Below are 15,064 nucleotides of genomic sequence, written 5' to 3'. Positions count from 1 at the left end.
TCAGTCACTGTCCTAAATATGAATAAGTCAGACAAACACTGTGTATGGAGTGTAACTACTTACAGTTTAAACACATAAAATAAGGTTGAATTGGCATTGCTTAAATAGAACAAATGGAGAAACACTGGTTAGCTTTTTAATGTGAGGTTCTGCTCTTGGCAAAAAAACAAAAGCTAAATGAATGCATCTGCACTCACCAACTTATATTTTCATAGTTTTGACAAGAATCAGACAACAAATCACAGAGAGTAAAGAACTTTATATTTAATGTAAATAGTTTATTTGAACATATTGAAAATCTCATCACCTAATTTAAAAATTGTTATTTTGTTATAAGCACAAACTGCCTAAAATACATTTCTGGTGAAAGTCCAAGATAAAAGCATGCTGGTAATATCCAGTTTGAGAAGTTACGCTGCCACAGACAGTGAAGTTCAAAGAAAAGGAGTCGATGGCGTCACATGCTTCAGTGGAGACAATGAACAGAACTACTTTTGATTGTTAGTGTAGCCATTAAGTTGGCGTGTATAAACATCTGCACATCAGAACCTTTTCCAGACTTTCTTTGTTTTTATGCACCTCTGACACCCTAACAAGCAAAGTGCGTGACCCCACTGCCTTCTGCATAACAGTAAAAGATGATCAAACACACTACTGTAGATTTCTGGCTGAATTTGGCTTAATTAAATATACAAAAATGGGGGGAAAAACTAAGTTAAAATAACATTCAAGTTGTATAGCACAAGGCAGGGAGAACTTCTGTTTAAACAATATGTACAATATTAACCATCTGGTGATGTGAATTAGGTAAAAAAAGAAAAGAAAAAAAAGCAGTTTGTAGCAAAATATCTGTACATTTAGGAAACTTTTTATGTTGTATACTTTTGTTTTGCCCCGTTTTAAAACACACATTAGATGACGACATGAGCTTAAATGAATCTTTTAAGTGGTTAAATACTATACATTAAAATTACAGTAAAGCGAGTAGACTCGGTGACCTGGAATGTTGTTAGCCACAGAAGCACGGCGCTTAGTTATGTCCAGTTCTGACAATGAGATCATCCAGTAAAGTTTCGCATCTTGCGTGCAGTTTCTACCCTCGATAGAAAATGTATTCGGTTTTCTTGCTCTGCATAATTCCTTCCACAAAACCAGTTGTGCAGCTACAGATATGCACAACTTGAAAATAAGTTGTTTTTTAATGGATTAGAAGCTACAAATTCAGCCCTTACTGATCACTCGTAATAACACGTGACAGAAGAATCAGTATGGAGATACCTGCTATAAACAGAATTCACATTAAACTGGTCTTTTTCTTTATTTACCTTTATAGTTGCTTTAGTACAAATATAGAGTTCATACCACATTAACAGCCCTTTAATTTGAGAAACCCTCATGAGATGTAAAAATGTTTTTAAAAAGTGCAGGTTGAGCATATTCATGTTGTTAGAGGAGCGGACTAAAGGGCCGTAACAATAATATTTGTAACAGCTAAAAAGAGAACCCGTCCTGTACATTCTACATCATCTTTCCCCACGTAACGCCATTTCACGTGGCTCTTAAGGCCACCGCATGTCCAGTTTTACACATCTGAAAAATTAAAGCCAGGTCACGTTGTATTGCTCAGAGTGGGATTATTAAGAACAAACAGTCATTAGGCAAACACGGCAACGTGACGTGAAACCACAAAAAACAACAACAACAACAACAAAATTCAGGCACTTGGCTCGTCAAAGGTTTTTAAATCAACCTTTCAGACACTTTAAATTCAGTCCCATACGTGTCCCAGTCCTTCATAGTGAAATGCTGCTAATACTATAGCACAGATGTGGAATATTGAGTATTCTTATGTAATATATATACATAATCATCTCACATGTTGCTACAAACACCTGACTTTCACGCGTCATCCTTCACTCTGCTTCGATCTTTTTGTCACTCCTTACTCTCTCTCTCTCTCTACCCCCCCAATACCTTTTTCTCCCTTCCCCCCATCCCCAGCCCTAGCACATGCACTATTCCCTCATCACATGACTACGTCGCCATTGTTGACCGGCCGCAGGTTCTGATCATCAAAGCGTCTCCTGACACTCCTCCGTACGGCGTCCGCTCTCCTGTAAGGCTGATTCCTCAAATCTGAGAGAGAAAAAAGGGTTGGGGATGGGCATGGATAAAAAGAGGGTGTCAGGCGTCTTCATCGGGGTGTTTTGATGAGCTCACATGTTTACAGTGCTGGCAGCCTGTCTTTCAAAGCAGTGTGATGTCTACACAAACAACAGCCAAACAACCTGTCTTTGGTTTTTAAACATGAGACAGTCCACTGAATTTTTTTTAAAAACCTCTGCCAGAAATCTAGGAAATCTCTCATGCATATTGTGAATGCATGAAAATGTATCTTTTCTCTACAATAAAGCCAAAGCGACAAGTGAAGAGAGTAAGGTTATGTGCTAATCACTACACAGAAATTTCCTGCTACAAAGGAGCATTAATGACTACATAGATGAACAGAAGTAGGTCAATGATGAGTGGACTTGAAATGAAAGAAGTATGACAGAAACTGAGGTAATAAAGAGATGCTTGCCAGGTTTGGGGCACATCCACTACAGGGGTGCTACTGGAGGAGTTCCTTACCCTCGAGTAGACATTGGGAAATTTAGTAATATTATTCTTCTTTAGGGCTAGATGAAGAGAAGACAAAATGAAGGTTAAAAATGGAGAAGGAGGCTGACCGGTGCACGTCAGCCAAACAATTCACACTGGCTTTGCTAAAAGAGCGCTGCAAGAGCCAAGCGGTGTGGCAGTAGGCTGGATGTAGAAAAGCTAGAGCTGGGTAAGGACATGAGAGAGGACAGAGCTAGAGGTTGTTAACTGTTTCAACTGGCAGAGGAGGGAGGAGGGAGTGGAGAGAAGGATAAAAGCTTTTTCTTTCTCCTTGTTACTAGACCCAGACTGCTTTGAAAAGTGGCTACCAGCAAGATTGAAGAGAGCCCATTTCTACCTTTCTGTGCAGCACAACTGTAAACTGAAACAAATACAATTCATCACTACCAAAAAACCATAAAAAAAAAAACACCGAAGCATGCATGCAGCCAGGGAAAAACACTGACAACCAGTGATTCAAACACCTCAAAACCTTCAGTGAAGCAACCTGGTTGCATGTTAGTAGCACACACAAACTCCTGAAATGCACCAGATGATCTATATGCACACACCATGCAGAATAGCAACGACCCTGACAGACCACACCGAGTCACCGAGAAGTGACCCAGAGCGGGCGGCAAAGCGAGCGTGGCACATGGACTAACTGGGAGAGCAGGGGGTGCAGTATGAGCAAGCAGCAGGGATGAAGCAATCAGCATGCACACAACTATGAACATGTGATAATGACATGTGATAGTGAACAAACATGAATTTTGAATGAAAACACTCTTTGAAAACACACACAAAAAAAGCAAGGTATAATGCCACAGACACTTCTACATCATAACGTTAGTCATACCTGCCGTGAAGATGATGACCTTAGCTTGTATATTGCAAGATGTAGTGCAACATGTTAATGTCATAGTGACCCAATTAGAGGCTAAGAAGAGAAAAACTTTTTAAGTATGTAATTCATAGCTCAGTAATTGTTTTTGAGTCTTGGCCACTAGATGGCAGCAGCCAGCTTAACGGTGTTTCTTTACTTCTCAGGACTCTTAATGTCCAGATTGGAAACTGCTCTCTCTGTGACATTATGGTTTGCTGTATTTGATAAAACAATGATGATCAATGTGGGTGTCACACTCCATGCATTTGTGGAAAGAAAACTGTTACCCCAGCACCTTATGATGGTCAGTGAGGGAGAAAATGTGAACACACGTGGGGTGAGGGAGAATTTTTTTTGAAAAAGACAAAAAAACAAGAAACACAACACCCGCACTCGGGCATGTGAGCGTGTCTCCAGGGCTTGTCACAGTGCACATGCACAGGTCCGAGGTGTGAGAGGTGAGCGTAACTGTTAAAGGAGAATCGTGGGGGGGAGGCATGCAGAGGAGGAAGGAGAGAAGGACACCAAGAAGAGAACTGTTTGTTTCCAGCAACCTTTGAGAAGATAGAGAGTTCTACAAGCTTAGTAATGGTACTCCTCATTGAGAGCGGACTCGCAGAAGAACCGAGAGCCACGCTTGGCTGTGCGGGCGGTAAAGGGCACGGTCTTCAGCACTGCATTAGAAACGACAGGGACAACAGCCAAGACAAAACAAGACAAATACAATGTAAGAAAAGCAGACTCCTACAGGGGTTTAGCACTGGTTAGCACTAAGCAAATACCCAACAACAGCATCTCGGTGCAAAGGGGAAGTCTATCTTAAAGAAGGTCACAGAGCGAATTTTACAGCCGATTTCTCCCAAAAACAAATGATATCAAGGTTGTACTTGTAAGGACACATCAGTAACATTTTACTGTTATAGCTCCTTGACCACTTTATCTTTAAAGCCTGGGTTGTTACTGTTACAATCCATTAGATGTTTTGTATTTTTCTAAAAGTAGCTACATTCTGTATAAACTATCTAACATTTCTCTCTAAAATTTAATTAAACATAAAAGATAAAACTAAATACTTAAAGTTCATCTTTTATTGCTGCTTCTCAGAACTTCTGTTTGCCAGGAGCAGCCAATCAGTAGAGATGGCTTAAAGGGAGGTTGGGGTTAAACTGAACTGAAGAGGTTCAATGAAGCCTAGTTTAAGCTATACAAAGACTATAATAAAAGCTACAGAGTGCCTAAAAAATACACTGAAGCTTACTTAGGTACTGAACTTGAGTTAATACAATCAGTTGCTCAAGTTTACTCAAGTTTTATCTCCCCCCAGTAAACAAAGGGTGAATTTCATCCCTATTTTTTTATTGCTGGAGATAGTCATATCCGGGCTTGCCTATGTACAGATGGTGTTACAAAGCAAAGACAAAGCAGATAAGCCACGATGAGACACATTTGAGTTGAACAGATTGCCGTCAGTGCATGTTTGGACTACTCAGGTATTACCTTTGGTTCTCAAGCACCTGAGAGTTGAAACTTAAAAGAGCCAAAGTCATTGTGTTAGTTTTGAATCCTTTTGTTAATGACTGCTTTTATAGCCGAAAAGGACCTTCATGCAGGGCACCAAGTGTGTGTGTGTGTGTGTCTGTGTGAGTGTAGATGTGTGTAAATATGAGTTTAGCCACAGACTGTAGCCACGTGATCCGGGGGACGTTACCCGTAATGATGTCCTCAATCGCTCCGTCTTTGCCTTCGTAGACGTGGCGACTGTCTTTTACCTGTTTTCTTCTGAGCTCCTGGATCAACTCTTGCTGCTGCCTCTTGCTCTTATGGGATGGAGACTGAGGAAGACAGGCACATAAAAGTGTTACGGCCAGTAAGTAAAATATCTTCGACAAAGGATTCTCCCACTTGTAATTTGTTTCAGCTCAAAAAATGCCTCTGTTCATTCAGGCGTGTGTGAGTTAATTGAACCGTTCAAGTCGTATAATCGCCGATTCTGAGTTGATGCGATGTGACTCAGCAGGGCGTAAGACTGCAGAACTAGATACAAGCGCGCCCAGCAGGCAGTCGGCACTCAACTAATCCTGTGATCAAGAGTCTGGAGGAAATTAGGATGAAGCGGAAGGGGAGGAAGTGGCGCTGTCTTACCTTCTGGTCATTGTGATCCTCTGTAGACTCCTGTCCTAGAAAGTAGGGGGTTGGGGATAAGTAGAAAAGGGTAGTTGGAGAGCTGGGAAAGGAGGGTGGGAGGTGGGGTGCTTACCTTCTGGTCTTCCTCCATCATGGCTTCTTGCTCCAGAAGTTTTTCCAGCATAATCTGCTCCTGTCTTTTCCTTTGCTCATTGTCCTCCTCCGCTTGCTGAGAAGATTTCACATTCATGTTCAAATTCAATTCAATTAAATGAAGTGAAGACTACTATATATCATGGAGAGAAGTGTGTGTTTTGTCTGTTTTTGTCCAATGTGTGAGACTAATATCCAACTCACCCTGTAGGCCTTAACAAATCGCACAAACACAGGGAAGAAGACTGATGGCGGTGTGGTTTTGGCGTTCTCTCCGAAGAATTTCACCACCTCGTCAAAAGCATCCTTAAAAAAAGCAAAAACAAGAGCAAAAAGCACAGATATCTGTCAAATGAAGTAACACAGACTCATTGCCTGCACTGTATGTGGACCAATCACGTTTGCATGCAAATACATGCCCCAGTGTCTGACAGCGAGCCACGAATCACCCTTTTACCTGTGCGATCTTGGCATCATCCTGCAGCTTCTTTAGCTTGCTCTCATTGTGTGCAATGAACTCTTTGAGCATGGTGTTGTGGCCATGCATGCTGTATTCTCTTTTGGTCAGCTCCATGCCTCTCTGCAGCTCCTTAACATCCAGCAGGACGTTCTCCAGCGACACTGTGAACACAGAGAAGTTTAGCTTACATGACACAACCCTATACATGCAAAGTATGTAGCATCTTCTGGATCAAAATCACATTGTTCTCCTGTGGGCTGTAGTGCAGTTTGAGCATCTAGATTGTTGTGGCATGAGTTGTCTAGCTTTCTACATTTCTGCACTTTTCTTTCTATTCCCTTACTCTCACTGTTAGATACATGCATGGAGTAGATTAGCTTCTTCTTCCAACTGCTCCCTTTAGCGGTCGCCACAGTGGATCATCTGACTCCATTTCACCCTAATCCTCCCATCCTCCACTGTCACACTAACCCTCTGCATGTCCCTCCTTCACTACATCCATGAATCTGCTCTGCGATCTTCCCCTTTCCCTCCTGCCTGGTAGCTCCATATTCAACATGGTTTGTACTTTATATCCACTCTCCCTCCTCTGCACATGTCCAAACCATCTCAGCCCTGTCCCTCTAACTTTGTCTCAAAACCGCCCTGATGTACTCATTTTTAATCTCATCCATCCTGGTGGTCGCTCCCACTGAAAATCTTAACATCTCTGCTTTTGTCAATGCCACCATCTCCAAACCATACATCACAGCAGGTCTCACTATCATCTTGTAAACCGCTCCTTTTACTCATCCTGCCATCCTTCTGACACTCGTTTCCACCTGCTCCACCCTGCCTGCACCCTTCTTCACCTCTCGTGTGCACTGTCTGTTACTTTACATGGTGGACCCCAGATATTTAAACTCATGTACCTTCACTACCTTCACTCCTGTTGTACTTGTCTCTATTCTAAATTGTCCATATGTGTGAATCACCCTATCATAGACAGCTGACCTATGCATGGTGCCTTTCACCCTAAAACAGACTACAACTCACATCTGCACAGGTTGGCAACTCACACTTCAATAATCTAGATGGATAAATTGCACCGCCGGCTAGAGAAAGAAATACACAATTAAATTCTGGAGTTTACTCCAAGAGAAACATGACAAGATTCTGTCTCTGTGGCACTGACAGACGCAGTCAGATTATGTGCTGTTCACTTCCGCCCAACTTAACTTCACTGTACGACTCACCTGCTGCAGCTTTCTCCACATAGTGCATCTCATTGTAGAAAAGGGAAACTTGTGTGTATTTCTCTTTAACCACATTGGCTATGTAGTGTAATAATGTTTGTTTCCGGTCTGTAGACTTGGTATCAAGTAGCTGCAAAGAAAGAAAACACAGACATGTTGAAACATTTTCTAAAAGTCTTTAAAGTTTTGCTAAAAGGTAACAAAATGCAACTTACCAAGTCTAAACTCTGCAGCTTGAATCCATACACCGCTCCTCTTTTGCTGCTGTTCATGTAGTTTCCAAGTGCTAAGATAATCTGCAGGACAGGAGCAAACAAGAATGAAAAAGGAAACCACGCATGCATTTGACACGATGCGTCATAACAGACGCAAATGGTTCCGTTACCTCTAAAATCTTCTTCAGTTTCTGTGATGACTTGATGGACACTGATGCTGCAATGACTGCATGCAGTTGCTGTGGGTGAGAATGAGACATCAAAACCAGTACAGCGCTGTTGCTTTCTAAGATTGCAGCATAAAAACATTAAGAATGACAACGTAGCGTCGTTATTCACCGGTGTAAGCATCTGCACGCTTTCGGCGAAGTTGCCGATGAAGGCCATGATGGTCATCTTCTGCATGAGCCTCTCGATCTTACTGAACTGCATCATGAAGCGGTCCTCATCCGTCAAGCTTTCGAGAGGCTTGCGCTCCTTCTCGAACTGTCGCAGGACTTTAATCTCGTTCTCCGTGGGCTGGAAGCGCATTAGACACTCCACAAAGTCCACCGGCAGAGTCCGTAAATCAAACCTGGACGATGAGGAGTCACGAGGACACGTGTTATGAACCATTAGTCTATTTTATAAGAAAAACAGGCATACAGCCATGTGAGTTTAGGAAAACAGACTGCATGCAGGAACACCGGTTGAAGGCTTACAGTTGAATGGCTTTGCAGATCTCCTCGGGTGTCTTGCCCACTTTCCTCAGCGTGATGGCCAGGTTCTTTGCCCTGTTCGAGTCCAGCAAAGCCACCTTGTTGGGTCCCTTCTGGATGACCTTCTGCTTGCTTGCAGTGAGGTCGATGGGCGGGCCCTGGGCTTTCGTCTTAAACATCTCCTCGAACTCATCAACATTCAGGTCCTAAAAAGCAACAGCAGTCAATTCATGATTCATTTTCCTGGAATATAGGCAGGCAATGGATGTGTAACCTCTGAATCTGCGGAGAGCTTTACCTCCAGTATCCTCTCATCATCAATCTCATTGAAAACAGTCCCATTGATCTGATTTGGTTTCAGGGCCACCCAGTTGAAGACGGGCATACGGAACTTGGTCTTTATGGGTTTCTTGATCTTAACAGCTTAAACAGAATACAGACAAGTTAGCACAGGGTGTCTATCTACAATCAACAGTTCACATAAGCATGCGGGTGAAAGGGTAGACAAGTACCTGGGACTGGTAACACACATGGATATGACTCTCTGGGTAGCTAGATGCCATATCTGTCTAATCTCTAAAAACAAAGTCCCACTTTGTGTTATTTACATTAACTAAATGCTTTCTGTAAGCCCTTCAAAACAAAACAGAAAGTACGCTGCCTTGTATGTATTTTTTCCCCAAATAGAGCAAAGCTTCTTAGCCTTTGGCTGGACAGTAAAGGCCAAAGGGGATCGGTGTACCTGTTAAGTAAACGGTGTATGCGGTAAGCCTGATGACAAACTATTTATTGGACAGATTATAGCTATTTGTAGCCACCACTGCTGCTTCATTGAAGCTGAACATTGACATGGTGCCCTGATTCCCCACACGGACAAGGTGTCAGCAGGGACAAATAAGATAAGGCTGTCATGGGAAAGGTAAACAGCATTCCAGTATGCACGGCGCCTATCGCTTTAATCATCTGCATGCCACAGCAGGTCACTGTGCCTCAGCATGCACTCAACTTTTTCTGATGTTGCCAGATTTCATTCAAATAAACACTTAAACAAACACAGGAGTAATACTACAGAAATGTGGAGATTGCTGTGTTTTTCAAGGGAAAACTAGTTTGGGGATGTGTTGCTTTATATAGCATGTTGGCAAGCGTACGTTAATGAAAATGGTGAAAAAAGACAAAGTGTTTGAGAAACGTGAAAATAATAATTGTGAAGATGGATGAATACAGCAAACAGGTTTGTGTTTTTAACTGGGGGAAGTGAAATGGGGGACATTAGAGGGGAGGGGTGGGGACAAAACAGCAAACACGACAAGCATAACCTACAGAAGAGTTTGATGGGTCCCTCTGGTCGGCAAAAAAAGGAAACAATTATAAGACAAATAAAAAGGAGGGTTAGTGAGAATTAATGCACATCTCAAATCACACAGTACAGTAAAGAATCTGCTCTCCAAGGGGAAATATTTACCCCCATCTACATACAGTAAGAGCTGATTAGTGACAGAACTTAGTCATCAAGTCACACAAGGGTCACTTATCAATACTAATCCACTGAGCAGAGCAATCCTAGTAAAATAAGTCTGAACGTGTTTTGTGGTTTTCTACTCAACACAGATGGGAAACCAAATATATAATAAATATGTTCCTGTCTTTCTATTTATCTGATTGCCATTTTTTAATATTCTGTTTGAGCCCACCAAGTAAAATGAGGCCAATCAGTGGCTACTGTCTAACTCAGTACATCACAAACTGGCAGCAGCTCTACAGTAAAAAGCCTCCCAGCAGTATCTCTGGAGTTAGATGGTCCTTTCAGCTGCTCGTTTATCTCCCAAGAGGTCACCACAGCAGACGATTTGGTGTGTTTAATCTTACGCCAGATGCCCTTCCTGACATAACTCTTGACCACAATGTAAGAGTCACACTGCTGAAAGTAGTACTTATTAAGATAAGGAGTTTTACAGGAGAATCGGTACAAAACCCCCCACATTTTTATGCAAAGGAGACACATCGGTAACAAGATTGTTAAGATCATACGGAGCTGAAGAATTCAGCCAGTCCTAGGAAACACTTATAAGTGACTGGTAATAAAAAATGTTAAAAAACTGGCACCAAGTAAGAGGCAAAAGTTCCTTTAGGGCTAAAATACATCTTTAAGCAACCAAAGTTTTCCCACTTGCTAAATTGTTAAAACTTGCTGTGGTTTTTCTTTGCATTTAAAGTAATCGCCATATGATTCCATATGCAGTGATTTCTGTGCACTTTATGAAAAGCAGGGGGAGGTTTTGATTAAAAAGTAGTTCAGAGCAGCTCATTAAACAAAAAAGAAAAAATGAACCAGCTGATTTTTGGGGGGACAGTGAGATAAATCTAAAGCTCAAAACTTTAATGTCACAACCTGAGTCAAACCTGACACCAGAGTTTGACGAAACCTTGGTTTTATTTTTAAAAAATTCTTAATAATCTCAGCTACAAAGACTTATCTCCCAGAAAGCACGAAGGCAAGAAGTGGTGTCGCCTCAAAAGCCAACCTCAGGCTCGCCTTTACCCAAACTCCCTCACCCATTAATTAGCAATTAAGCCGTAGTGACACCCTGAGACTCCTGCGCGGCCACTGCAAGGCGAGTAGAGGTTGCAGAGGATTGCAAACCGTGAACTATGAATTGAAGCTAGCTTGTTTGATTCTGTATGAGAGTGAACACTGAACACAAGGTCTTTACTGTGAAGCAGCGGCAACATGTATCAGATAGCCTCAAGGTAAACTAGAAGCAGCTGAGTACATTAGCCGCTGTTATGTAATATTCCAGAAGTCTGTGTGTACAGCAGCAAACCTGCACTAAAGCAAATCAATAATATAATACTGGGGGAATAAATAATAAAGCAGTGCTGAAGCAGAGCCACATAAACATCACCTCTTGTATTATCCTATATGAACAAATTGTGCATAATCCTTATTCTACACATTTTTACAATGCATTAAAGAACATTGACTCAGTTGATTTGATGACCTTACCTGCTAACCCAGAGTTCATGATAACTGTGGGAGTCCCACAGCCGGGCAGTGGGGGGGCCACTGGAGGAGGCGGAGGAGGGAGAGGGGCTGATGTCTCTGTCGGCATTCCTGGGGGTGGCGGGGGAGGCGGAGGGGGTGGTGGCGGAGGCGGGGGAGCTGCTGCTGGAATTGTTGACGTTGGTCCGTTTGACACTGGGAGAGGGGTAAGAAAAACAGTTCAGGCTGACCCGCTGTTATCGGCTCGGTTTTCTCCAGCTAATAATTCTGAGCTAATATTAAACTTACGTGTGCCGTTCATCGGAAGCGGCGGGGGCGGAGGAGGCGGTGGAGGTGGAACAGGTGTGCCCGCCGTGAGTGCAACGTGGTTTGGACTGATGGCTACACCGTTTCCGCCGATCACGGCGCCCGGCGAGCCCTCCGTAGCAGAGGGCGGCGACGTTAGGATTGAGATGTCTCCGTCTCCTTTCTTGTGGATCTTGATGGTGCCCTGCTTCTCCAGCTCGTGGATCTTCTTCTCGAGTTTACTTTGTCGCTGGATGGCCTCGTCCTTCTCCTTCAACATCTGTCGCAGCGAGTGCACCTGCGAGCTGGCATCTTTATAGACTTCCTGTGTGGTACAGGGAAACAGAAAAAAGGAACATATGAGAAGAACAGAAAAATACGTGTGGCAATATTTTACATTTTTTCTACTATTAGCTTAACTAGCTATCACCAATTTGAAGAACTGATGTCAAGGTAGAGAAAGCGGGTCTGACCCTGATGGATTCCAGCTCCTTGTTCCTTTGCATCAGCTGCTTCTCCAGCTCTACAATTTTGGCCATGGCCTCATTCTCCATGTCCTGCAGCTTCTCTGTCATCTATGGGAACAGTATTAGGAAGAAAAGATTGCAGAGTGATGTGAACTAACTGAAGAGACACCATTCAAATCAACATGTTAGCACAGTAATACACTGAGGCACTACGAGGGTTTCATATTTTCATGCATCTGGATTAAAAATGATCTGTCAGGGCCTAAAAGTTCTGCATTTTTCAAAAAGAAAACCCTTTGCACCATATCAAGTTGCTATTCCATCAACTTCCTATTGTTAATATTCAGACTGCTGCAAGAGAAATAAGATCAAAACGACAACTTCGCCTCAAGTCAAAGAGTACAACCAACACTAGAGGGTTCTCACATGTGATATGTTCTCCTCCAGCTCCTCCACCCGCTCCAGGGCAGCATTTTTGGTCTCCGCATCCTCCAGCAGCGCTCCCACGTCAAACACATTATCCAAGTAAGCCTGGATCTGGACCTGCAGCTTATCACTCTCTGTGTGCTTTAGTTTCTGCAGAGCAGATACAACAAGTTAGGGAAGGAGCTGTAGTTTGATTTCAGCTCACAGCATTGGGATAACAAGTCAGGAGACAAAGAACTACAAAGCTGACCACTGTTTCTGAAGTAATGGAAAAGCCATTATTGACTGTGGTTGCTGTCTCAGGGGTACTCTAATGACAGCCTATCCTCTGGACTGTGAGTGTTCAGAAGAATGTCTGTCTAGCCATTTTCCTGCAGCATTATGTCTCAACTCACATCTAAGTAGTCGTCCAAACACAGCTTGGTGAAGTCATACTGTAGATGAACCCTGAAGTTCATGTCCTCCACTGAGTGCACGACGATGTTGATGAACTGCATGCACGCCACCTGGGGAATGGCAGGTAGGAACGGTTAGCGGAAGAGAGAGTTCACTGCATATACATTTTCTATATTACACTGTTTATAGGACTGTAAAATACCTTTATAGATCAGTGTGCAACAAGTTTGTTTTTTTATACACCAGTTTGCTACTTACACGATTTGGTTTTTATGCTCATATATAATATATGTTGCCTTTTATTATGTCTCGGGTATATAAATCCTTATTATTTTGCTCGCTTAGCTGGCAGGGTAGTTTATCTGCCAGATTAAAAGGATCTGAAAAAACAAATTAACAAAATCTGCCAGTTCAACACTACTGCCTGCCTTATGGGAGCTTGCATAAACAGATCAAGGGGGATCTACTCACAGTTTCTAATGCACACATGCGCGCGCTTCCCAACGCTAAAATGGGCTTCATGAACATCCTACAACAAGCTCAGCTGCCCCAGTGTGAGAAAGCAGCTTTTGGCAAAGTCTGTTCGCTTCAGAGCTGCTGTCAGGTGACGACTGCCTATCGGGAGGACTGCAAGGGAAACTTGTGACACAAGTCCTGTTCAAAGTGAAGCACTATTCAAGCACAGCCTCTGTTGGTTTTCACTCAGATTAATTGGAATGAATTCACAGAGATGTGACGTATAAAATCAAGCATAAGGTGGCATGTCCTTCAATGTTCTTAAGTCTTTTCTGTCAGATTAATTAACACTGCTGAGCCTTGAAAAAACAGAAAGTCTTTGCTTAGGGATCCTCAGGTTTGATCCACTGCAACACACATCTGTAGCTTATGCAGTGACCTTGCACAGAAACTGATAGTACCGCATATCACAAAAGTGGAGGAACAGTTTGTTAATTTTTTACACTGAACTCCTGCTCTCCCTCCTGGTAGAGGCAGGGCAGGTCATCTACCAATCGAAAGGTTGGTGGTTCAATTCCTGGCTGCCCCAGTCTGCATGTCAATGTAATCTTGAGGAAGATACCAGACACTGAGCTGCTCTCGATTTGTTCACTGAGTGCGAATGTGTGTGTGAATGCTAAAAAGAAAAGAATCAGACGTAGGAAAACAGTGCTTCTTTGAAGGAGACATGTTGTATAAAGAGCTCATTTAAGAACAAGTCCGTTTACCATTTAAGTTCGATTGGGGTTTAGACAGGTATATGAGGACCTGTTTCTAACCTCTTCTGCCCACACATTACAGTTCACATCATTTTCTCTGAACTTTTGACACTGAAAAATCATTCGGCTTCACAGAAAGGGTTTTCGGGGACTGCAGCACAATTAACAGTCATCACAACTGTGCGTGGGCTGACCATGAAGTCAATGTTGTTGTCCTCATTCTTGAAGTACTCCATTAGCTTCTCGAATCGCTGCTCCTCCATACACACCTGCAAAGAAAACCACACATTGATTTACTTCATTTGTTTCAGACAAGCTAGAGAAACAAAGCCAGGAATTTAGCCAGGAATTGCACCTCATAGACTTATTAATCATGTGTCAATATGTGGTAAAAACTTTTAAAAAACTACTGATGTAAGCTGCGAAATACTTTACAGCTTCCTATGATCTCACAGAGAGCTGTTTTCAAAGCGATAATTAATAAGATACGTTTTTATGAACTGCTGCAGGATCATTCTTTTATTTTATTTCAGCTACAGTTTGCACCGTGCATCTGTTTTCAATGTTACTCGCGGTATGTTAAAGCGTGTTTAGAGTGGAATTTGGGAGATAAAAAGAGGGAGTAGAGAGATGCTGTGCAGTTCAGGGAGTTCATGTGGATGTCAATGAGGCAGACAGAGGATGATAAAGAATTGAGAAGGAAGGGAAGAAGGAAAAAAAGAGGGATGCAATGCTATGAGCTTTAGCCTGCAGCCCCCATCATTCAGCAACATTATCTAAGTTACTCAGAAAAATAGATCTCACGTTATGGTCGACAGTGTCACTTTTCATCTAAAAGGAAAAAAAAGAAAAGAACAACTA

The 15,064-nt window shown here is 42.5% G+C and overlaps 1 protein-coding gene across 14 annotated transcripts in view; it reads right to left on the bottom strand.

Annotated features, from left to right (window-relative positions):
* Positions 1–213: 213 nt before the first annotated feature.
* Positions 214–15,064, bottom strand: part of fmnl2a (formin-like 2a) — a 50,669-nt gene continuing 35,818 nt past the window's right edge. For 2 of the 14 annotated variants that reach the window (XM_063498910.1, XM_063498919.1), the window contains 19 exons: positions 14,398–14,472; positions 12,989–13,099; positions 12,594–12,743; positions 12,174–12,275; positions 11,704–12,025; positions 11,419–11,610; positions 9,735–9,755; positions 8,710–8,834; positions 8,415–8,617; positions 8,053–8,287; positions 7,884–7,952; positions 7,714–7,794; positions 7,499–7,628; positions 6,261–6,424; positions 6,008–6,109; positions 5,784–5,879; positions 5,235–5,358; positions 2,582–2,678; positions 2,026–2,136 (listed from right to left, as the gene is read on the bottom strand). In XM_063498910.1, coding sequence (XP_063354980.1) covers position 2,136; positions 2,582–2,678; positions 5,235–5,358; positions 5,784–5,879; positions 6,008–6,109; positions 6,261–6,424; positions 7,499–7,628; positions 7,714–7,794; positions 7,884–7,952; positions 8,053–8,287; positions 8,415–8,617; positions 8,710–8,834; positions 9,735–9,755; positions 11,419–11,610; positions 11,704–12,025; positions 12,174–12,275; positions 12,594–12,743; positions 12,989–13,099; positions 14,398–14,472 — 2,400 coding nt within the window. In that variant the 3' untranslated portion in view covers positions 2,026–2,135. Of the gene's footprint in view, positions 2,137–2,581; positions 2,679–4,080; positions 4,201–5,234; positions 5,359–5,783; positions 5,880–6,007; positions 6,110–6,260; positions 6,425–7,498; positions 7,629–7,713; positions 7,795–7,883; positions 7,953–8,052; positions 8,288–8,414; positions 8,618–8,709; positions 8,835–9,734; positions 9,756–11,418; positions 11,611–11,703; positions 12,026–12,173; positions 12,276–12,593; positions 12,744–12,988; positions 13,100–14,397; positions 14,473–15,064 lie in introns of those variants that run through there. The other 12 variants (XM_063498912.1, XM_063498923.1, XM_063498909.1 and 9 more) reach the window with 9 other exon arrangements.

This window comes from Pelmatolapia mariae, linkage group LG16_19, assembly GCF_036321145.2.
Source record: "Pelmatolapia mariae isolate MD_Pm_ZW linkage group LG16_19, Pm_UMD_F_2, whole genome shotgun sequence".
NCBI classification, from domain to species: domain Eukaryota; kingdom Metazoa; phylum Chordata; class Actinopteri; order Cichliformes; family Cichlidae; genus Pelmatolapia; species Pelmatolapia mariae.
Note: the sequence above shows the minus strand (reverse complement) of the source record. Positions and strands in the feature narration are given on the sequence as shown.